The 25,423-nt window shown below is 38.0% G+C and overlaps 1 protein-coding gene across 5 annotated transcripts in view; it reads left to right on the forward strand.

The window, feature by feature from the left end:
- Positions 1 to 25,423, forward strand: part of Atrnl1 (attractin like 1) — a 587,588-nt gene that overhangs the window by 16,921 nt on the left and 545,244 nt on the right. For all 5 annotated transcript variants that reach the window (XR_013048413.1, XM_076563387.1, XM_076563388.1 and 2 more), the window contains exons 2-6: positions 1,272 to 1,355; positions 2,390 to 2,503; positions 7,843 to 7,971; positions 10,922 to 11,130; positions 24,006 to 24,180. Coding sequence is in view for 4 of the 5 variants with exons in the window: in XM_076563387.1 (XP_076419502.1) it covers positions 1,272 to 1,355; positions 2,390 to 2,503; positions 7,843 to 7,971; positions 10,922 to 11,130; positions 24,006 to 24,180 (711 nt within the window). In the remaining variant the exon portion in view is untranslated. The remainder of the gene's footprint in view (positions 1 to 1,271; positions 1,356 to 2,389; positions 2,504 to 7,842; positions 7,972 to 10,921; positions 11,131 to 24,005; positions 24,181 to 25,423) is intronic.

The following is a 25,423-nucleotide window of genomic DNA, read 5'->3' on the forward strand; positions in this document are numbered from 1 at the left end:
TTCTCTGTGTAGCCCTGGCTGTCCTGAAACTCACTCTGTAGACCAGGCTGGTCTTGAACTCACAGAGATCTACCTGCCTCTGCATCCTGAGTGCTGGGATTAAAGGTGTGCGCTACCACCGCTCAGCTCCAATTATTTACGTTCTCTCTCAGCCACATTGCGTGGTTGGTCTAGCTAGACTAAGTTGTAAAATTAGCTTCTGACAACTTTGTGTGCAAAATAAAATTATATAAGAGTGATATATGTACACACCTATACACACAACACACACAGACACCCCCCCCCGCCCCCCCGCTGGGTGTATATGTATGTCTGTTTATGTAACTACAAAAAGCTAGTTATCAGTGAAGTATGTATATATACATATGAATGCTAAATAAAAAGATATGATAATTATTTGAAATATGGATTTGTTGATTAATTTGTCTATAAGTCAGTACATCTAAATTTTTGTCTTAAATATTTTAAAATTCTGAAAAATCTGATGTTTTTCTATTTTAAGTATAAACAAAAGCATTTTGATACACTTTTATTTTAAAATTGGTGGAGATGGTGCACAAGTGCAAAGTAGTCAAGAGAAACTGATGAAAATGGGCAGCAGACTCTGAAGTACGATGGTGTCTGCTTGACAGTTCGGGGGCCTAGGAATCAGGTATAGCTGTGTTTTCCCAGGGAAAGAGACACGTGAGGTTTCTTACTCTGTAGATCTGCACCGATCAGAGTGAATTTATCTTCCTTCTTTTGCCAGAGCCTAGGTTTTGTGAAATAAAATTTAACCTAATCAACATTTTGTCAACACAGATCCCTTCAGTAAAACGTTGAGTTTTTCATTGACTTCCTACTATGTCAGTTGAAATGGGCATGGTTTGTCAAGTTTATGGAAATTTGGACAAAATTTCCTTTCATTTGTAGAGAGAAAATTGTTTTAGATTGTCATTATAGCCTATAATTTGTAAAGAGTTATGTCACATTATTATTTCTTAAAATTACTTACTGATTTTTATGAGCATTGATTGGTGTTTTGCCTGCGTGTATGCCTGTGTGAAGGTGTCAGATTTCCTGGAACTGGAGTTATAGAGAGTTGAGAGCTGCCATGTGGATGCTGGGAACTGAACCCTGGTCCTCTGGAAGAGCAGCCAGTGTTCTTAACCACTGAGCCATCTCTCTATCCCTCTATGTCTGAGTGTTTTGGCCTAATGATTTGAATTTTATCATATACTGCATGCCTTAATGTTAATGGTAATATTATTTTCATGATTTTTCTTTTCTAGGTTAACAGAACCTTCTGGATATTTAACAGATGGTCCAATTAACTATAAATATAAAACTAAGTGTACATGGCTAATTGAAGGCTAGTAAGTATACAGTTTGAGTTAAATAAGTTAATTTTATTCTGAGATATTAGAGTAATAATTACTGTTAAAACATTAGGTAAAATGACTAGCTATGTGTTTCATTTCCTTGCTTATTATTGGAACATAATTTTTATGAAGTTTAAAAATGTAAATCTCAGTACCTTTCATTTGTAGTATAATAGATAAATATATATTTTGCTTTGGAGTTACATTATTGCAGGACTAAACACATTGGGCCTCTTGGATTTTGAAAAACATCTTGTTAGAAATTTCACAAATGCCGTAGAAAGTATAAAAATATTCTATGCTGGATTATGCCATTGGTTAATACTTTTTCAGCATTTTAGTTCTAATAGTCTTATAATTGTGCTGAGGATCTTTTAAAAATATTTCATAACATTTTGTAGATGAGTTAGTTTACTTCTGGGTACTTTTCACAGTGAGGAGTAGATCATAAATTGGTAGGAATGCTTTGGTACCTTTTTAAAATAATTTTTTGAGTGTACTTGGGAAGCTGTGCTTTTTGGATCACTTTAAAAGTCTTTTTAAAACCACAACAGCTATTTTCTGCTATTTACTTGTAGTCTAACTTTGCTTCTTCATAGTGTATCACTATTTTGAGAAAAAATTGAAAGAACCTAATGCCTCTACTGAAAGCTTCTGTATCAATGAGAATAGTTGCTGCTGAAAGTTGTAATTTTATAACTAACTTTATTCAAGTACAACTCGCTGTGATAGAATGCATTCATGTTAGTATGTAATTTAACAAGGTTTCATTAAAAAAGTACATAGATAAAGTATTTAACTTCTGCCTTAATCAAGTCTATAATGTCTGCCTTTTATTGTGGACTGAATTTTTAAGAAAAAGATACGTGTATTTTGAAACTAGTATCTTGACAGCATACAGTTTTTCTTTTGGTGATTTAATTATTTGTAGAAAAAGTGCCTGTAAATTAAATTTAAAATTACCATGTCTAATTCTAAATATATTATATGTTATATGAATTTGAAGAGATTCTATTTTTTTCTTTCAGTCCAAATGCAGTGTTAAGGTTAAGATTCAATCATTTTGCTACTGAGTGCAGCTGGGATCATATGTACGTTTATGATGGAGATTCGATATATGCGCCTTTAGTAGCTGTGCTTAGGTGAGTGATTATGTTTGCCCGATGTACTTTCTGACAGTCATAGGAAAGTAAATAGCTGTATAATTTGTTTATTTGAAGTCTACCCTATTGATCTGTACACAAATTTATGATGGTTGCTGATGGCTGGATTTCAAAGATTATTATAGTACTCTGTGTATTGACTGCCAACTTAAGTCTATACACAGTAATGTAAGTATGGCATAGATGAATAAATTCTATGCTTTATGAACTTTAGACGTCTTTATAAATACTCTTTATTTTCTCCATATTTAGTTTATTCCTTTATGTTGGTTTGAATATGTTTTCATAAATATCTGTTTAGTGAGATTTGGGTGAGTTTAGGCTGACAGATAAGCAAGGGTATGTGTTTTTTATATTTGTCTTTCTGTTTTAGTGAACTGAGGAACATTTAAATTCTGAAAACAAGGATTAAGCTATACTCAGTGTAAGGGTTTAGTGAAGGAGGTATTTCTACTAGCTCTCAGATGTTTGGAAATTTAGGTTACTTCATAATATTTTATAAGTAGTCAGAAAATCAGGATGTTAATTTTGAAATCGTAGCATTTTACTATTAATTTAAACTTTTTAATAATACTGCATTATTGGACAGTTGTGAGTAAGAGGAAAAATATATAGGATATAGAAAAAGTATGAACATATAATATAGATTTTGCATTCAACTTAGCCAGCATGATTGTTGACAAATTGCTTATTACATTATTCTTTGCTTTTATTACACAGTATCTCTCATGTTCTTTCAAAGTTGAAAATTTAAGTGTAGATAAAAGATTGTTGTTCCCACAATTACTTTAATTCAAAATGTCCTTTCACTATCTTGCAAATATTTTATTCATCAATAATTTGAAATTCTGTTGGACAAACCTTTAAGGGCTGGTGTTCCCGTTTTATTTTATGATTCTATAATTTATGACTGTTTTAGAGTGCACCTGAAGTAGGTAGTTTCCATGTCTGTTCTAAACGTGTGCATGCGGAGGCCAGAAGAGGGCGTTGGACCCCTGGAGTTTGCTGTTGTGAGTCATCTGACATGGGTTCTGGGAACTGAGTTCTTGTCCTCTGCAAGAGCAACAGCACTCTCAACCACTGACTCTCTGGCCCTTTTGAACTTCCATTTTGGAAGTTTTTTGAGCATTATAAAAAGTAAAGTTAGAAATAGTAGTTTAAAGACACCGAATAAAAATGTAATAGAAATTGAAAATAATTACGATTTATAATAAGAAAATTTATTATGACAATTAGATAAGATACTGTGTTTATACCTTTATTTTGACAGTTGATACTCTATTTTGCGATCATTTCATTATTTTTATGGCATTGTTGACAGACTATCATTTAGGTGCATCTTTTTTGTTTTTTAGTCGTCTAATGACTTTGCACTCATTAACACCTGTTTATCAAATTTTTACCAACACTTTCCTGTTCCTAAAGGAACCTTTCCTGAGATAATTATCAGGGTGGGTTTAGTCTGTGAAGGTGGAGCTGGAGCATTCCATTATCAGGCACTCCTTTTACCTACCCTGAGTGAGCGGGACAGCTTTATGTCAGCTTGGTACTTACAATCTGTAGTCACCAAGAGAGCCTCAATTGAGAAAATGCCCCCATTAAATCAGGCTGCAGGCAAGCCTGAGGGCATTTTCTCAGTTAGCAATTGACATGGGAGGGTCCATCCTATTATGGGTGGCATCACCCCAGGCTTGTGGTCCTGGCTTCTATAGGAAAGCAGGCCGAGCCATCAGGAGTCATGGTGGGCACACCAGTAAGCAGCAACCCCCATGGTCTCTGCATCAGCTTCTGCCTCCAGGTTCCTGACAAGTTTGAGTTCCTGCCTCAGCTTCCCTCAGTGGACGGGGATTCAGGATATGTAAGCCAAACAAATCCTTTCCTCCAAGTTGGTTTTGTTGAAGATACTAAGAGGATGGAAAACTGTAGTTTATTGAATATCTACTTGATGCTAAGCATCGTTGCTGCCAGTTTAAATGTCCATCTAAGCCTCCCAGAAATCTTGTGGGTGAAGTACTATTATCTTCCATTTTACAATTGAAGAAATTGAGACTCAGAGAAATCATTTACCTCTAGTAGGTGATAAGCCAGGATTAGGATTTCAACCTCAATTCAGAAGTATACACTGTTAAATTCTACTTTGCTGAGAATAAGCATTTAATTATTTTGAGTTATAATACTATAAATATTTATCACTCAGCCAACTACATGGGTAATTGTTGCATTTACTAACATCGATTAATAGTAAGGAATAAGGCAAAGGTCACTGTGATGAGTTTAGACACCAAGGCCTGGAGTAGGGCGAAACTTGCTAAAGGAAGGGCACACAGATGTCCTCACTATAGACAGCATTTGGAAGTTGGAGGATGTCCCCGTCTTTTCATCTGATTATTTGATCACTAATTCTGGGAACCCATGCTTCCTAATTTTTAAGAATGATTCACATAACTCAGCAAAGTGCTGTATTTGTGGCCAGTGTTTTATTCTCAAGAATAGAAATTGCAACCAGTCTATAAAGAGAGACACAGAATTGAGATTGGGAAAGATGGCAAACACAAAACATTGTGTGCTTAGGATGTTACCCACCTAGCGCATCTGTGCATATCATCACTTGGAAGCTGCCCTGAGTTTCCGGTGTCTGGAGATGGTTTTTAGTTGTTTGTTTCGTTATGCAGGCTTGGTTGTTGGAATCATTGTCCATGAGGAGGCTGAATACAAATCTGTATTCTCCCCTCTTCTGTTACTAAGTCAGGCTGATACCAGATGCCTTCGAGTCCTCAGTCACATGGTTGGTTTGGCTGGAGTGACCATCCCCGACCTGAAGTGTAACTTTAGATTCCCCTATGAGGGGACCCACGGACAGGACCTGTCGAAGTCCTCTGTAAACAGCAGGTAGTTTGTCACCTGAGAAATTGCAGGGGTTTGAAGGTCCTATTCCAAGAACTGGTAGCAAAGTTGTTTCTCTGTTAAGTGATAGAGTCAGAATGAGTCCATGTAACATAACTCTTGAGTCACTGAAACAGTGATTCCTTGTACACTATACTTAAGAAATTAGGTCTTATTCTGTAGGCAAGACATTACTACAATATGAAGATTATTTGTAATTGAGAAGTTTTATTTTTAACATCCTCACTTCCCTCTGATGCTGGACAGATTTGTGCTGGATATTGAATTTTGAAAAAAATTGGATATCTTAATAAACTAGGCCTGGAAAAATCTAATCCTGCAGAAAGTAACTGGGGCACCAGCGGTTCACCTTCAACTCAAATTCAGTAGTTGAGATCACTCAGACCCAAGGTGCAGTGTGCTTCCTTGGAGGGCCTGACACACAGCAGCTCACCGTTCCTGCCTCCTAGTTGTTGGGGCCCTAGTTCAAAGTAAGGGTTACCCTTTTGCTTTCCTAGCTCTGGAAAATCTTTGACACCCCTCCCTAATTATTTAGGCCTTAAAATCTGGGTTTCAACTGTGAAGAGAGAAGTGTCCTCCATTCGGCCTGGGCTCATCCCTAAGTGATAGCTCTGTATCAATCTCAGGCAGGTTGTTTTTAGTTTTTTATGTTGTTTACTCTGTGGGTTGTAAACTGTGGATTGGTCCAAATGGTCTGGTGTGTTATTTAATAAATGGAAGTCCCTTTTGTAATTTATCGCTTTAAAATATTTATTTCTAAGAGAGTTTGTGTGTAAATGCTTGTCTGTGGGTTTGTGCATGAGAGTGTAGGTGTCCTTGGAGGCCAGCGGAGTCTGATCTCCTTGAACTGGAGTTAGAAGCGGACTTGAGCTGCTTAGTGTGGGTGGTGGGAACCAAACTTGGGTCTTCTGCAAGAGTGACACACATTCTTAACTGCTGGGCCATCTCCAGCACCCTCTTTTATTGATTTACAACCTTTTATAAATGAGTGAGCACAAATCAGTTTTTTCTTCTTTTTAAGAGAGCTTTCAAAGATTAGGTATTTTAAAGTCTTAGGAATATTATTTTTTTCTTTTTTCAGTGTGCTCATTTTTATTTTGTTGTGTGACTACACACCTCTTAAGGAGATAAGAAGAAACAAGTATTCACTCTAGAATGGGCACCAGTGACAGAGCAGAGACGGTTTTGTACAAGTTTAGCTTAGTGAATGAATGTGTCTACTAGGGTTAGCTACAGGAACCTGTGTGAAAGGCTGCTTACAGGAGTATGGGTGACTTAAAGGCAGTTGCATCGTTAAGAACTGTCCCAGAGTGGATGAGTCACAAAAGCTGCATCCTGTGATCTCCCTGCCCAACTTGCAGACAGTTGGACTAGTTCCAGAGTTTCCCAACCTTTTCATTCTGATCTCCTGAGCCTTGTGTTTCAGGGGCTTCCTGAGTCTTACAGGCCTCCCCTGTCCTTCCAGGAGGGAATTTTTGTTTGTTTTTTCTTTTCTTTTCTCTTTTCTTTTCTTTTCTTTTCTTTTCTTTTCTTTTCTTTTCTTTTCTTTTCTTTTCTTTTCTTTTCTTTTCTTTTCTTTTCTTTTCTTTCCTTTTCTTTTCTTTTCTTTCCTTTCCTTTTCCTTTCCTTTCCCTTCCCTTCCCTTCCCTTCCCTTCCCTTCCCTTTTCTTTCTTTCTTTCTTTCTTTCTTTCTTTCTTTCTTTCTTTCTTTCTTTCTTTCTTTCTTTCTTTCTTTCTTCCTTCCTTCCTTCCTTCCTTCCTTCCTTCCTTCCTTCCTTTCTCTCTCTCTCCTTCCTTCCTTCCTTCCTTCCTTCCTTCCTTCCTTCCTTCCTTCCTTCCTTCCTTCCTTCTTTCTTTCTTTCTCTCTTTCTCTCTTTCTCTCTTTCTCTTTCTTTTTTTAAATAGGAAATAGCTAAAAAACAAACAGCAGCAGCAGCAACAACAACAACCAAAACCCAACCCTTCTTCTGGCTCTTAATTCTTTTCTCCAACAACAACAAAACAACAACAACAACAACAACAACAACAACCCAACCCTTCTTCTGGCTCTTAATTCTTTTCTCCCCCTCTTCTCTGATGGTGCCTAAGCCTCAGAGGGGTGAATAGATGTCAGTCTTTGCCTCCTCAAGACAAGTTACACAACAGATGTAATCATACAACTGCAAGAAGTACACGTGTATGTAAAACCACGAGGAGCAGTAGTGGGAGGAGGAGGGGGAGGAGACTGTGAGGTGGCCTGTGTTAGTTTATTATCAGAAGTAGACCTAATAGGGGAGAAACTGATAAATCTGTTATTTGTTTTTCTGCTAGGTTTTTCTAATGTGTGTGCTTTCTGAACTGGATACTGGTTTTGAGTGTATTTCTGTGCAGAGTCACAGTGGGTACCTATAAATCTCAATTCTGATCTCCTTTAGTGGCTTGATCGTCCCTGAAGTGAGGGGCAACGAGACGGTGCCTGAGGTCGTCACAACATCTGGCTATGCGCTGCTGCACTTTTTTAGCGATGCTGCATATAACCTAACTGGCTTCAACATTTTCTACTCGTAAGTATTGGTTCAGGTTCGTCTAGTAAAACGGTCCTAACTTATATATGAACGTCCTGTATACCAGGAACACGTTGGTGTATTTAGTAAAACGGTCCTAACTTATATATGAATGTCTTATATACCAGGAACACGTTGGTGTATTAAGTTTTAACTTGTACAGGATCTTTTTCTAAGTGATGTAAAGTATTAGCAATGTACCACAGATTGCCCGCTAAGTCTGAGTTATGATAATTTTCAAGTCTGGAGGATCTTACAGTAGCAAATTGTGTGGTTGAAAAGCTAATTACAAAATTTAAAATTGTTTGGTTAAGTAAATACTTAAGTAAAGTAGTACTAGAGTTGTTTTACATGTGTAGCAAGGCGTATGTGGTGTTTCGGGGAGCCCTGAGCTTCTGTTTTGTGTTTGAAGAGGCCTATAGGCATTAAGGCCTGGTAGTCCTTCTGTTCTAGAGATATCCTAGGTGCTGTCACTACATTATGGGATTTAACCTCCTTCCTAACAGTTTCACCATGAGGGTGATTGATTTTCTCATGTTACACATGAAGAAATCGAGGCATACGAGATAAACTAGATGGCTGTACTTCTCTTTCTTCTGAAATAATAAAAACAATATGCATTGAAAATCTGTCATGTGTCTGACACTGTGTACAGAGCTTCCTACCTGTGGGATGCTTTGAGGAAGGTCACTAAGACTCTTTAAAGGCTGGTGGAATCCAACAGTCCATCTGAGCTCAGGACTTTCTAGTTGGGACACCTGTACTTAGTTTTATTGCTTGTCTTAGATCTGTTTAAACTGTTCATACAGTCTTCATTTTGATAGGCCTCGAGAAGCTTATCCATTCTTCCAGATTTCCAATTTATTGGAATATAGGTTTCTAAATGTGCTTCTGTGATCTCCTGGGCAACATTGGCATCTATTGTACTATTTTTCCTCTTCATTTCTGATTTTATTAATTTGGGTCTTCTCTCTTTCTTTGTTTAGTTTGGTTAAGGGTTTGTCAATCTTATCTCTTTTTGTGGAACCCATTTCTTCCTTGATACTTAACTATTTTTTTTTCCCATTTTACTGATTTTGGTTTTGTTTTGTTCTTTTTTTTTTTTTAAGGTTTTTTGAGACAGGGTTTCTCTGTGTAGCTTTGCGCCTTTCCTGGATCTTGCTCTGTAGACCAGGCTGGCCTCAAACTCACAGAGATCCGCCTCTGCCTCCCGAGTGCTGGGATTAAAGGCATGCACCACCACCGCCTGGCTTGTTTCCATGAGTAATTTTTTTTTAAATTTGAGATTCCTACAATTTTACTAATAATGTTTATAACAATTAATTTGTCTCTGATAACTGCTTTCATTTTAATGCATAGGTTCTGGTATGTTGAGTTTTCATTTTGATTTGATTGTAGGAATTTTAAAAATCATTCTGGAATATGTTTTTCAGTCTACGAATTTATATATTTTCTTAGTCTCCTATTGATTTCTATTTATCCCATTGTCATCAAAGAGAGTACAAGAAATTGTTGCAGTTTGCTGGTTTAGTTAAGGCTTGCCTGTGTCCTAAAATGTGTTCCATTTTAGAGAAAGTTCACGGGGCTGCTGAGAAGGATGTGTAGACGCATGTCTGGGTTAGAATGCCATACAGATGTCTGTTCAGTCCTTTAAGTCTGACAGGGTTTGTTGAGTTTTTGGTCTGGGTGACCTGTCTGTGAGTGTGGGGTGCTGATGCCGTCTGCTGTCATGTTGAGGTCAGTCTGTCTTGGCGTCCACAGTATTTGTCTTCTGAAATCAGCTTTGCCTCCTGATGAATGACTGTCCTGTAGTCTCTCTCGCTCCTGCTAGTTTCCAGAGCATTGTCAGGTGTCGGCACTGCTCACACGTCAGTTGGCGGGATCGCGGTAAACGTCTTCCCTAGTGCTGGCTTGGCAGCCACAGTTGTTTTAGGTGTCTGTCTGTGTGCGTGTCTGTGTGCCACATGCATGCCCAGTGCCTGTGGGGGCCAGAAGATGTTGGAGTGACAGAGAGTCGTGAGCCGCCATGTAGGCGCTGGAATTGGACCTCAGTTTCCGGGAAGAATAGCCGTTGCTCTTAGCCATGAACCATCTCTCTAGCCTCTTTGCATATTTATGTTCATTAAAACCCTTTTATAGCCACAGGTCAGGGTGAAGGAGTGAGAGTGTCTCTCAGGTGATTTTAGAGGAATGGTCACACAATAACTTGTCAGTTTTTTCTTTTCTTCATGAAGATAGAAATTGCTCACCAGAAAAAATTTCACTGGGAAGAAGAAAGTATTTAAATAACTTCAATCAGCAATTTATTATGGGATTTCTTTATATGATAATGTATCCAAATATGCACACAAGGGGAAGTAAATATAGTAGAACACAGTTAAAGGGCATTAAAAGAAAATGTGATCAACATGCCTTTTTTGGATGTATAGGTGGTAGTATGTGTCTTAAGGTTAGAGCCATGTCATTTCTTGGTTCTCTTAAGTTTCAGAAGTTCATAAACTTCTCTTTTATTAAAATATACATCCAAAATACTTATTTAAGGCTTTATAAACATCATGCTTGGGACTGCACAGCCGCTTCAGAAGCTGAACGTGTAGTCCGTGGACACTGTGGGCTAAAATACATTGTTCGATGAACTAAGAGTGACTGCGAACAGGTAACTACTGGCATGAGGAGAGTGACAGGGAGGCTGTGGAATGATGGTACATACCTGCAGTGCCAGCCCCTGGGAGGCCAGGCAGGAGACCAACCTGACCACACACTGACACCCTGTCTCTAAAAATGGGGTACAGAACAAAGAACAGTGAATGCCACATTGTGAAATTGTGTTAAGTTAATAAACACAACAAAAATATGAAAATTAAAGTCTACAAAATCACTCAATCCATTTTTGATTTTCTTGAATTTGAATATATGAATGATATTTGAGCATGTGAATTATGTTTTACAGAATCAATTCTTGTCCTAACAATTGTTCTGGTCATGGAAAGTGTACAACTAGTGTCTCTGTTGCAAGTCAAGTGTATTGTGAATGTGATAAATACTGGAAAGGGGAAGCATGTGATATTCCGTACTGTAAAGCCAATTGTGGCAGTCCAGATCATGGCTACTGTGACCTAACAGGAGAAAAACTCTGTGTCTGCAATGATAGTTGGCAAGGTAAGCATGTGGGGTATGGAATGGCTTTGAAAGTTCTACATTGCTTTGTTGTACTTTGCGCACCCAAGTGCCATTTCTTTTGTGTGTTTAGATTAACAGTTAATGTCCTAGTAATCTGCATGTTCACAAATAGATGTAAGAAGTCTTTCTCTGTCCTGCCAGCCAGCTCCCAAGTAATGACGTAGAGACAGTAATTGTGAAAGCCCGGCTTGTTAATGTGGGCTTGTCCCACTAGCTCTTACAACTTAAATGAACTCCTATTTTTATTAAGCTACATTCTATGTGGCTTTTACCTCTCTTCCATTCTGTGTGTCTGACTTGTTCCACATCTCCATGGCCGCTCTGCCTCTCTTCTTCTCAGAGTTCTCTCTCTGCCTGGAAGTCCCACCTATACCTCCTGCCTAGCTATAGGCCATTTAGCTCTTTATTAAACCAATCAGAAGGTGCCTTGACAAAGACACCTCTTTGGCGTATAAAAAGATTATTCCACAACAAATAGAATTGGTAAAGATGTGTCTACATGCTGTTTTAGGGGTTAACTCAAGTTATGTTAAGCTTAAAATTGTAGGTATAGGGTCATTATGATCTTCTATAATTTTGTTGTTGATTCTCCAGAGATTAGATGACTTCACCGTATTTAATATGTGGTTTATTCATATTCACGTCATAATGGGTAAACACTGTATTGCAAAAATAAATGCCGGCTCACAGGTATGGGATCATTTTAAATGTATTTCTTAGGAAAGACTGACCTCTTGTGGCTATTTTAAAAAGAACATAGACTATTTCAGTAAGTGAAAGTTTATTTAGCTACCAGCTGTAAAAGTTAGATTCCCAGTAAAGAATTCTAAAATCTTCTGTTTGCCATTAAAGATTAGCTTTAAATCACACTGAAGAGTTTTGGGTTTCATAAGCATCTGGGTGTGTAGTCATATATTTCTCGTTGTGGAGTTAAACTAAGGGGTGAGTATAGTTACCAGCCATCATCTGACCAGGTCTGCTTTGCCGATTCCATTTTCAGAGAAGCTTCTTTGTGCTGATACATGACTCTTTGGCAGAGGGGACTTTGAACCCCACATTACATGACTCAGGTACACTGAGCATGTGTTCCTACAGTCCAGGGTAGCATGGCAATAGTGGTTCTCTCTGACCTAAGAACCCACATACACTCTCCACCAGTGACTTCTAGGAACAAGGATTTTATTGTTTATCTGTTACTTATGGTTATAGCAGGTGCAAATTTTCAAGTGTTCATTAGTGATAGGACTGTATTTTTAAGTGGTTAATCGTTTCCAAATTTTGTGTCCTCAGAATTTGCTTTGATGCCTTTTTCCACTTAAATTTTGGAATAAAAATACTTTCATTTTCTATAGTAATTATTGTATATAGACAGTAGTTTAAATAAAGCCAAATAAATTAAAATATGGCTTACATACAGTGTTTACCAAACCAAGTTTTAACTGTTGCATCATTTTAATGGTCTTGAAAACAAAAGAAGACTGTATCTGTGTAACATTGCTTATAAACATCTGTCCCTTTTTGTTCTTTACTTGATTATTTCCTCTTTGGAGTGCTTTATTTTCTGAGGGTGGTATAGACATGATTCAAAATAGTACTTATTCTAGTTTTTTTTGTTATTAATACTGCTTTTATATTCTATTCTCAGTAGTAGTTCCTGCAGTCACTCAGTAAACTTCAGAATGGGATATGTCTCAGCACATGGAAAAAGAGAAGCCAGTACTGTCTGTGACGACTCTGAGTCAGTGGTCACAGGAGCAGTCTAGTGTACACACATTAGCAGTGAGCATCACTGTCTAGAACAGTGATTCTCAACCTTCCTGATGCTACGACCCTGTAATACAGTTCCTCATGTTGTGATTCCCGACCATAAAATTATTTTCATTGCTACTCCATAACTGTAAATGTGCTACTGTTATGAATTGTAATAGAAATGTCTGTGTTTTCCAGTGGTCTTTGGGGGTTGTGACCCACTGGCTGAGCACCAGTGCTCTAGGTGCTGAGGTTTTATTGGGAGAACACAGAGGAAGAGCCTGGTTTAACTGAAGTGTTAGTCCCATTCCCAGAATTTCTGTTATCTCTCTTGGACTCCACACTTCAGTATTCTGTGTTGCATGGGGAGACTTCTGCTCGACCAACAGCATTTTCTCTTCTGAACTAGCTCTTCTCATTCTTTAATCATCACTTTGATCTTTTATTGTTAGAGATGTTTTCCAATCACAGAGGAGTGTGTTTGAAGCATAGAAGGCACCATTAAAGGGCTCATTTTCCTTTTCTTGTAGAAAGCACTTTAAGGAACCAATGGCTGAAATGGGCAAGAATTTAGAAATGCCTAGTGTGGCTTTTTGAAAAGTAAATAATTTTACTTTATAATTTTGTCATAACAAATATTAGACAAAGAATAATGTAACATGAAATTGATTACAAAATGCTTAGACATTTCTATGGACTCATCTACTTCTGTGACATAAAAACATTTAATTTTGGGGTATAGCTTTATGTTCATAGCAAAACTGAGCAAAAGATACAGAAACTCTGCTTATATATCAGCATAGCTCTCCTTATTAACAACATCTGCCAGAAAGGCACATCTGTTACAACTCGAGAACTTACGTCATAAATCATTTTTACCCAGAGTCATAGTTTACATTAGGGTTCTTGGTAAAATAACCATTTCTATGTGTTGGTTAAAGGAGCCATGACATCCATCCATCCATCCTTACAGTACCACACAGAGTAGATTCTCTAACTGAAAAATCTCCCTGTCCTCTACCTCTTCACCATTCCCTTCCTTAACTGTTGGCAGCTACTGATTTTTTTCCTGCACCATAGTTTTGCCCTCTTCTGTATACAATGTTTATATGGCATTATGGGGTATATTCTGAGAAGTGTACCATTACATAATTTTGTAGCGTACAAATTAAGATGGGTGTGCTCTCCCTAGGTGCTACAGTCTTCGATACTGTGGTTGTATGCGTAGGGACTTTTGTTGGTGGAAACACTGATGCATGGCTGAGGCAGACATCATAAAGCTTGTAGGTTTTAATGAGTAGCTTCTTTTACTTGGCAATATGTGTTTACGCTTTCTTCTATGTATTTGAATGACTTACAGCTCATTTCTTTTTACTTACCTGTTGATTGATTAGGACCTCTTAGTTGCTTCTGATATTTTTCATATAATCTAATTTGTTTATTATTTATTTTTTGAGACAGGATCTCACACTGTAGCTCAGGCTGGCCTGGAACTAACTCATCATGTAGTCCAGGCTGGGCTCAAACTTGTATTAATCCAATCACAGACCTTTGATTGTATAGAATTTTTAAAATACTGTCACATCAGAAAAAAGGTATTTTGGAAACATTTATCTCTTTATAAAAAGTGTATAAAGAAAATATTTTTTAAAATATGGAAAAATCAAAATATAACAAGTTCACTCTATGTTCGAATGTACAGAATAGTACATTTCAGGGTGCCCTTCAAGATGTGGTATACATGCCTTCTTAGGAGCTCCCGTAATCAGAGTGGCTCTCAGTGGCTTTCTTTAATGTTCTGTTGAGAGCAGCATAAGTAGTTCAGACTCAACTGTGCAGAAGTGATAGTTGTTGGACTCTTTGCAAGAGTTCAGTATCTTTCTAGCATTGATTATTTCCTTTTATAAACAGAGCTCACTGAGTTTTAGACCCGCACATTGCCTGACAGCTACATACCGTACTTCCTGTTTACTCCTACAGCCAGTATAGACACAACGGTCAGTGGGTGTGCCAGGAAACACTGTGTGCATACACTCGCTCACTCTGATATTTCCCTGGCAAATGCCAACAGCTATAGTGACCAAAGCACCCTCCTCCACTCAGCAGTTCTGGAGGTTGGGTGTCTTAGATCAGAAATGAAAAACACAGGTGCTGGGGAGGGCCATTTTCTTGGCCTACAGATGATTGTCTTCTTGCTGATTTTCCCTGTGGCAGAGCTAGAGCAAGAACATGTCAGTGTGTGCCTTGCCCACACTTTCTCATCCCTCACATTGGGGGTCAGGGATTCCCTCCAGGAATTTTGATGAACACAACAAACATTCTGTCTGTAACATGACAATTCTTAGTGGTGGTAATTCTTACCGTCACTTCAGTTTATGAAGAAATTCTTCCCTGCTCACAGTTAGGGTTATTCTGGGTAAGTCAACTAGCTCGTCTAGTTATCCATTTCATTTTATTTATAAAGATGCATTTACATTTGGCCGGTTCCTGGGATGACAACTCTATCAATTGATTTGGAATTCATTCATAGTATTCTCTGTGTGCACATGTTCATGTGGGTGTGTGCATGACCATGTGTGGAGGGAGAGGCCAGCACGGAGTGCCTTCGAGATTGCTGTTTGTTTTTTGAAGTAGGCTAGAGGAGATCACTTACTGGAGCTCATCAGTTGGACTAGACTGGGAACTCCAGGGATCTGCCTGTCCCTTTCCCTCAGTGCTGGTGTTATTACAGATGTGTGCCATCACAGTCAGCTTTTGGGTGGATGCTGGTAATCTTACCTCGGGTCTCGTGCTGGCACAGTAGGCCCTTTAACAACTGAGCTGTCTCCCCCCCCCCCCCCCCCGAAATAGTGTTCTCCAGGACTAATACTGGTGACATTTCCTTTTTAGTAAGTAGACATTTGGTAATAGCTCTTGATTTAATAATCTAAATTTGTAACCAAGTTTAATGCATTTTATTAATCTATAAAATTTGCATTTGTGAATAATACTTGAAGATTGGATGCAGTGTTTAGGTATTCTGGGAACATTATACCAGGCTAATCAAATGGGCAGTTTAGTTTTTTATACCTAGAATAAATGTTAACCGGTGTGCTTTCTTTTCTATTTCATTATTTTAAATGTCTGTGTATATAATCTTGATGACTATAATTATCCATAAATAAGCCTTTAAAATGTTAGTTATTCTTTTCTATGTAGATGTATCTTGATAATACCAATGATTTTCAAGATGAGTGCTGCTCGGCTACATGAAGAGATGTGTAGAAGTAACCGTCTTATTAAATAAGAAACACAGAGCCAATGTAAAGATAAAAGCCCAAGAGATCAGAGCTAAGAACCTTACCCTTCCTGCTTCAGCGATCCTCTTAGCCAAGAGAGACCTACTTCCTGTGTGTTTGTCTTTATATAGACTTTCTGTTCTGCCTTCTCATTGGTTGTAAACCCAGCCACATGACCGCCTCATCACTGCCTGTCTGTACAGACCTCCAGATCTTCTTTGGTTGGTATTGAGATTAAAGGCATGTGTCTCCAATGCTGGCTGTATCCTTGACCACACAGAGATCTACCTAGCTCTGCCTACCAAGTGCTGGGATTAAAGGCGTGAGCCACGAACACCCAGCTCTGCTATGGCTTGCTATTAGCTCTGACCCCCAGGCAACTTTATTTATTAACATACAAATAAAATCACATTTCAGTACAAATAAAATATCACCATATTTCCCCTTTTCTATTTTAATAAAATAGAAAAAGGAAACAGGTTATAACTAACATAAAAACTATATACAAAAGTACAATAACTATATACAATATATACAAGTAATAAATACCTAAACAATGTCTAGTCCATTTGTATTTGACAAATTTAGAGAAAATAATTCCATTATCTATCCTATTTTGATAAGTCCAAAATGTACCTAATTCACTTTCTATTCTAACTAATCTTCAACTATAACTAATTAATCTTCAACTATAACTAACTAATCTTCAACTCCCTCATGACCCAAGAAGGAAATAATATTACCTAACAAAAATAAAAATGAAGTGCATGCAAGCAACTTCCAAAAAATTTGTTGACAGAAACAGCCAGTTGCCTGGACAGTCACCTGAGGTTTCTCTGCAGTGTTGGGGCATCATCTTTAGCCTATAGGCTTAGAGTATCTGACAGACTCATTTGTGAAGTAGGATGTACACAAGGTCAACAGTTCAACCTCACATTGGGTGAGAGCAGTCCATGTACCGGAAACACCTGAATTCCACTAGTGTCCTGTCATGATTCAGGATTTTAAATTCTGGAAATTGTTGATGTTTTTTTAATTCAGCTGTCCATTCTTCTTGGCTGTGTATATGTGGCTTCATCTCAGCATCCCCTTCTTCTTCACATCCCTCTATTAAATGCCAGTCTACTATCGAGAGGCGTGAGCTTTCAGATGCTGTTCCACTGCACATCAGAAGCCATCAGCCCACTGCTTGTTCAGCTGCCTTCGAAGGAAAGGGCACCATACCTTTTCCGGATGCGAAGGCCACTTCAGGGATGGTGCCATATTGTCCTGGCTTCAGAAAGATGCCTTTTGATAAAGCCATAACCACACTTGTTTTGGCAAAAATCAGTAGACCTTTGTTTCATGTCCTGTCTGTCCTGTTTGTCAGCAGTTGATTCGAGGATACTTTGTTGTCCAGTGGCTAACTTTTGCCACAATGAAAGTTAACTCCATATGCAGTTTCTTCAATGCCTATATTTTCTCTGAAGTAGATTGGTACTGCCAGGAGCTGACATGTCTCATAGTCATAACAAAAAGAAAAATTTTCTAAGTTATTAAAACATTTTAAATGTCATATTGTGTAGATCTCTGAAGGGTTTGAAGATGACCTGTCTATCTAAAATATATCTGTTCAATCTTGAAAACATACCTAATATGACTACAAGTTCTATTGTAATGTCTAACTACTAACTTTCATTTCTTTTTATCCTAATAGTTGGTAATAATAACATTTAAGGATCAGAAAATTGCATTGTTACATGAATGAAGCCTTTTTTCTAGAATAGTTACTCTATATAGTACTCTATATGACCATTCATATCTTAACAAAGTTTAAAATGTATATATCTATATATATTAATCTTGTAAATTTTGATATAAAATTCATACTTGAAGAAAAGTTTAAAGAATCAGAGTAGAATCAAAGAGTTGAGATTAGTAATAGAATAGTCCCTTAATTAATTTGGTTTTTCTCCTGTCCCATAGCAGAAGATGGCTCTTTTCTTCTGACATGATACAGGGAGTTTGCATTTTTCTTTTAACAACATGCTTTGAGTTTAAAGAAGGAGAGAGCCATTCTCCAACTCCAAAATTAGCTTTAAATTTTAATTAAATTGGGACTATTAGAAGACCAATAGTGTTAAATCTTTAGAGAAGAGCAGAAACAAACATTTAGGAAGACATAAAATTTTTTAGATGATATACCCATACGCCATTTCACTCTGTTTCCTGCGGTAGATGATTTGTCCCTTTTCTTCAGTTGTCTCATTTGTCCAGTGTTCTTCAGATTCCTTAACCTTCATTCTCCTAAAAGACAAAAACAAAAACCTTTCCCCAAGACTAATTTTGGGGATGTTCCTTTTTGGCAAGTTATTATCTGATTAAATGAAAAGGCATGTGTTACTGGTACAAGTTAGTTTAAATTGGATGTTCATGCTGGTTGATGAACTATCACCTCCTCTAAGAGGTCTCTCTTGTTCAAATTGAACCTTTATCAATTTTGATGGTACCCACAGCTTATCTTCTCCTGTAGAAACAAAAGCAAAACCTCGTTCCCAACGTAATACATACCCTGTTTTCCATTCTGAGGTCAGCACATCCTTAAAGTATATAGGCTGATTTAATTCTGTAGTTTTTTCTATTATCCAATGTCTCTCCGCAGGTGTTATTCCTTTCTCATTGGCATTGAGAAAATTCAAAGTTAATAGAGCATTATGCGGTCTATTTCTGGGGGTTTTTGTTACCCCTTTCTGTTTATTTAGCATATCCTTTAGTGTTCTGTTTGATCTTTCTATAACTGCTTGACCTGTAGGATTATGTGGTATGCCTGTAATACACTTTATATTGTAATAAGCAAAAAATTGTTTCATTTTAACAGAGACATATGATGGAGCATTGTCAGTTTTGATTTGTGCAGGTATGCCTATGATGGCCATAACTTCTAGCAAATGAGTGATTACAGAATCAGCTTTTTCAGAACTCAAAGCAGTTGCCCATTGAAATCCTGAATAAGTATCAATGGTATGATGTACATATTTCAGTTTTTCAAATTCTGCAAAGTGAAACACGTCCATCTGCCGGATTTCATTCCTCTGAGTACCCTTTGGGTTACATCCTGCTGGTAATGGCGTTTGATTGTAGAAGGAACAAGTAGGACATTTCTTTACTAATTTTTTGGCTTGTTGCCAGGTTATGGAAAAATTCTTTTTTAAACCTTTACGATTGACATGATGTTTTTAATGAAATTCTGAGGCCTCCAGCACATTTCCTATCAATAATTTATTTTTAACCACAGCCCCTGAGTGCTGTGGTCATTGTTGGGAACCACTATGTCTGGCTGTAATCTTGGAAGCAATAACAGAATTATGTAGATGTAACCAACCGTCTTATTAAATAAGAAACAAGGAACCAATGCAAAGAAGAAATCCAAGAGCCTTACCCTTCCTGCTTCAGCAATCCTCTTCAGCCAAGAGATCTACTTCCCTTGTGTTTGTCTTTATATAGACTTTCTGTTCTGCCTTCTCATTGGTTGTAAACCCAACCACATGACTGCCTCGTCACTGCCTGTCTGTACAGACCTCCAGATCTTCTTTGGTTGGTATTGAGATTAAAGTCCTGTGTCTCCAATGCTGGCTGTAATCTTGACCACACAGAGATCTACCTAGCTCTGCCTACCAAGTGCTGGGATTAAAGGCGTGAGCCACGAACACCCAGCTCTGCTATGGCTTGTTATTAGCTCTGACCCCCAGGCAACTTTATTTATTAACATACAAATAAAATCACATTTCAGTACAAATAAAATATCACCATAGAAATGCATGCAGAAGTGACCTTTCCTTTGCTGCTCCAACCATAGTGTTTCACTTTGGAGTAGTTTCTGTATTGTGATTCCATGCATAACCTTGTTTAAGCCCCCATTACACTCCCAAATTAGGACAGTGGAAACTGCTGGTTTCTGCTAGAAAAAAAGCACTTTCATTGTAATGACACCATTTTCCTAAATTGTAAGTACCATATACTTAGAAAAGTCTAGAATGATGATTAATAGTCATACAATTCATTGTTTGGGAAGTTAAATATCGTCAGAATACATCGAGGTTATTCCAAATACATGGAAACAGACAATCGGGCTTTAGTGATTGCTTTCACCAGCCTAGTACATACGCAGAGTATTTTGGCTACTGTAACAAAAGCTTTTCAGTGGAATCAGAAGGGAGTTCTCTTTGAAGCTGTTTTCTTGTCTTGTTTTTCTCTTTTTGGAGAATTTCAGATTTCGGTATACATCTTAAATCATAAGTGGAAGAAAGAAAAACCGTGGTTATAGTGAAACAATTTAGGTAAGCTAAAGTGATCTAAGAAAGGCACTGTAAGAGTTAATTTTACTTTCAACATGTGGCCAATTATTTAGTTTGAACAAAACAGTATATCTAACATATTAAATATAGGCATAATTTTGGAGATACTGTAAGTTTAGTTCTAGATGGTTGCAATGAAATAAATATTGTAATATAGTAAGTTATGTGTGTTTTTCTAGTTTCCCTGGGAACATGATTATGTTTATACAAAAGTATATGAGTATACAATTATACTTCTAAATGTACAATAACATTATTATAAAAATGTACATATCTTAAAAACATTTTATTGCTATAAAATAATAATAGTCACTTAAGCTGTTACTGAATCTCTTTTGCTGGTGGAGGGTTTTGCTAGTTTGATGGCTCCCATCATTGGTAAAGGCTGCAGTAGCTGTGGTCATTTCTCTTTTCTTTTTTCAAAATTTATTTATTTATTACACATACAGTGTTCTGCCTGCATGTATGCCTGCAGGCCAGAAGATGGCTCCAGATCTCATTACAGGTGATTGTGAGCCACCATGTGGTTGCTGGGAATTGAACCCAGAACCTCTGAAAGAGCAGCCAGTGCTCTTTTTTGTTTGTTTGTTTTTTGTTTTGTTTTTAGAGACAGGGTTTCTCTGTGTAGCCTTGGTACCTTTCCCGGAACTTTTTCTATAGAACTCTCTCTGGCCTGGAACTCACAGAGATTGCCTGCCTCTGCCTCCCAAGTGCTGGCATTAAAGGCGTGTGCCACCATTGCCCGTGTGGTCATCTTAAAGGGAGAGGTCAGTGAAGTTTGCAGGATCAATTTGATTGATGTGATACTGGTTGATAATGTTTTATCCGAACAGAACATCTTTCAAAATTGAAGTCCATCCTCTCACACCTCTTTACTAGCCAAGCGATATTCTAAATTTGTCATTCTAAAGTGTCTACAGCATCTTGATCAGTGAATTTCATCTTGGGAATCCATTTTTTTTGCTCATCACAAGAAGTAACTCTTTATCTGTTAAAATTTTATTGTGAGTAACAGTGTTTCAGCTCTGCCTCCATGCTTCACTTCTGGTCCTTCCGCCGTGCCCACTAGATCAGCAGTTCCCTCTTTTCCTGTAGTTGTTCACTTCTGGTCCTTCCGCTGTGCCCACTAGATCAGCAGTTTCCTCTTTTCCTGTAGTTGTTCACTTCTGGTCCTTCTGCCGTGCCCACTAGATCAGCAGTTTCCTCTTTTCCTGTAGTTGTTCACTTCTGGTCCTTCCGCTGTGCCCACTAGATCAGCAGTTTCCTCTTTTCCTGTAGTTGGAGCACTTAAAAACATCCATGGGACTGATAATGTCTCCTTTAGATTCCTCCGAATGCTGGCGTTTTGCCCTTCTTCATAACCACAGGTCCTCTTGCTGGCATCAGAATGTCGGCGGACCCTCCAGAGCACCCCAGAGTCTACTAGCTTGCTGCAGTCCACATTCGCCCTGCCGTGTGCTTTGTGGAACTGCCTTCTTCCCTTACTCCTTGTGAAGCAGAAACCTCTGCTCCCTCAGAACTTTGCTTCTTTCTTTCCTTCCTTCCTTCTCTCAGCTTTCAGAGAATTGAGCAGAACGAAAACTTTACTGTGGTCTGCACTCTGCTTCTGGATTAGGTCTGGGTTTAAAGGAATGTTGTGAATGGTTTGATCTTCCATTCAGACCCTCAAAACGTGAGGGCATTAGTAGTGAGGGCATTTCACCTCTTCTCATTCATTTTCTCTGGAGTAGCACTTTTCATTTCCCTTAAGAAATTTTGTTTTGCATTCACGGCATGGCCATTGATATAAGAAGGCAGCATCTGCTTTTTATTTAAAGTGAAAGGTACTGGACTTCCCCCTTCATCTCAGTGTTTAGAAACCATTGTAGCTATTAGTTTGCTTCATTTAAATAGTGCTTTGTCTCCAGTGATAAGGAGATTTAGGAGAGAGAGAGAGACTGGGAATGGCCAGTTCCTGAAGCAGCCAGAACACACATTTATCGGTAGGTTTGTTTTACATAGGTGTGGGTGGTGATGACCGCAAGTGATTTTTGTAGTAACATGATTGTAAGTTGTCACGACACGCAGTACTGATGGCAGGTCTTGGACAGTGAAAAACAGAGACACAAAGAGACACACTGCTCAGAAAACAGCAGATTGTAGCCCTGGTTCAGCTGGTGTGGCTGTAGTCCTCTGCTTGTGACAAATGCATCTGCAAAATGCAGTAACAGGAAGTGCAGTGACATCCGGCGTGCCTGGGATAGAGACGATGTGCTTGATAAGTGCATCCAGATGTGACTTGTCATGGAATGCGAGAAGGGCTGGAGCATAAGGAGTTCCTTCTGTGACTCAAGTTTCAGATCAACCTCATCTGCATCTTATGGTGCGGAGACCCAGACTGAGCAGCCATGCATGAGACATGTTAACTAATCATGGTTTTCATTTTATGGAATTTTTTATTGTTTTAAAATAGTTTTTTTTTCTTTTTTTTTTTTCAAGACAGGGTTTCTCTGTGTAGCTTTGCGCCTTTCCTGGAACTCACTCGGTAGTCCAGGCTGGCCTCGAACTCACAATGATCCACCTAGCTCTGCCTCCTGAGTGCTGGGATTAAAGGCGTGCGCCACCACCGCCCGGCAAAATAGTTTTTATTTTACTGTACTTTATTTTCTTTGTTGAAATATGAGCCTATCTACTGAAGCCAGTTTGGGTCTTAATAATGTGACTCTTATTTTCACATCTGTTTAATAGTTTATAATTTTTAAATGCTTTATATACTATTTTGTGAAATATTAAAAACTTGTAATAGCATTTGTGAGTCGATTGTTATTTTCACTTTATATATGAAAGCTTGATGATGAGCAAGGTAAACACATTTGTTCAAAGTGACAGATATTATTGACAGAACTAGAATTTAAGAATGTTGCTTTCCATCTTAATATCATAGTAGCATACTAAAGTGAATAAGAAATTTTGTGTTATTTAAGAATTTTTTGTGGATTATGATGCTCATTAGGACATGTTAAGATATTTCCCTTGTTAAGAATTTATTTGCAAGTTATATTTCAGACTTTTTTTTTTTTTTTTTTTTGGTTTTTTTGAGACAGGGTTTCTCTGTGTAGTTTTGGTGCCTGTCCTGGATCTCGCTCTGTAGACCAGGCTGGCCTTGAACTCACAGAGATCCGCTTAACTCTGCTTCCAGAGTGCTGGGATTAAAGGCATGTGTCACTGCAGCCTGGCTTCAGACTCTTTTAATGAGGCAAGATTTTGGGACCAAATTCTTACTATGTAGCTCAGGCTGAGCTTGCTCATTAGCCCTTAAGATTTCTATCTCCCTCAGCTTCTGGAGTGATGGCTCTAAGGTGTGCACCACCAAGCAGGGTCAGACTCTTATATACACTACATTTCTAATATGGTGGACACTAGGTTCTTGAATTCTCCTATCTGTGTAATCTGTTTCTGTAATCTGCGATCTTTGTTTAATCCAGTGTGTTGTGTGTGGTTATTTTTTAAATAGGTCCGGATTGTTCTCTGAATGTTCCTTCTACTGAGTCTTACTGGATTTTGCCAAATGTTAAACCCTTCAGCCCCTCTGTAGGTCGGGCTTCACATAAAGCAGTTTTACATGGGAAATTTATGTGGGTGATTGGAGGATACACCTTTAACTACAGTTCTTTTCAAATGGTTCTGAAGTAAGTATTTCTTTTTAGATTTTATAATAAACTGTTTTATTGTCCAAATATACAAATGGCTATTTTTGTAGTAGTACATACTTGCTAAAATTGCACAGATTTGAGAATATATGCAATCATTTTGTCCAAAGTCAATATTGTTTTATATTAAATTTTTATTTCCTGTCTAGAGTGTTTTAAATAAATTTAATATAAAGGTAGGCTGTACCTATGTTGGCAGAATGAATCCCGCTACCTTTTCCTTTTTAGAATAACTTATAATTGTGTATATAAAATAATTTTTTCCTGTAAACTTTAATAACCTGAATGCTTTTTTAGTACATGCTTTGGTTGCTTTTTGGGAGGATAATAATAACAGCATTATGAACTCGGTCATTTCACTGTGGCCAGGAGTTGTGTCCTCTGTGTGGTTGGAGGGTGATAATGGGAACCAAGGAGTCAGGAGCAGCCTTATCTGATTTCTTCTTCAGCATGATAACGTTTGGAAGAATCATTTGATTACCAATGTTGTTTTCAGGAGTGATAGTCTTAATTTGTAATTGCTAATGTAATGTGGGTCTGCAGTCAGAACTGGTCCTAGATAGTATACTGGGTTGTACTCCAGTGAACTGGCGGTCTGAGACACAGATGTCTGGACACCGAATTGCATTTGAATTTCAGTTAGCAGTTTTTAGTGTAAGAATTCCCTTTGTTCAGCCAGGGTTAGTGGCTGTTATTTACTGGACTAGATAACTAGCTAGTGCCTGTACTACCCAGGGAAATGATTCCCCTTCCCCAGGAGCAGTTCATTGCTGCTGTCCTCTCAGGAAGGGCTGGGGCCTGCTGTGCCCCTCCCCCTCCACAGTGAAAGATGTGTCCTGTATTATACATCTCATTGTGTTCAAGCATTGCAGAGTCAGATTGCCCTTACACTGCTTGTTCACATTAACTGGGCATTCTCTATTTTACCTGGTAATTCTATCCCTTCAGTGTATTGGACTTGTTAATTGTGATGACTTAAAAAATCGTGAGATAAGAAAAGTTTGCTTTAGACCTATAATCAGTTATTTGTAGAATTAAAGTATAAAATAAAATAAATTCTGGAGGGGCCAAAGAAGTGGCCCAGTGGTTAAGAGCACTTGCTGCTCTTGCAGAAGGTTTCGGTTTGGCTCCCAGCACCCACACGGTTGCTCACAGATGACATTTGTACCTGAAGTTCTAGGTGATCCAGCACCCTTGAAGACAATCAGTCTGTGTAACAAAT

The sequence above is a fragment of the Peromyscus maniculatus genome, chromosome 1 (genome assembly GCF_049852395.1).
Source record: "Peromyscus maniculatus bairdii isolate BWxNUB_F1_BW_parent chromosome 1, HU_Pman_BW_mat_3.1, whole genome shotgun sequence".
Taxonomy (NCBI): Eukaryota; Metazoa; Chordata; class Mammalia; order Rodentia; family Cricetidae; genus Peromyscus; species Peromyscus maniculatus.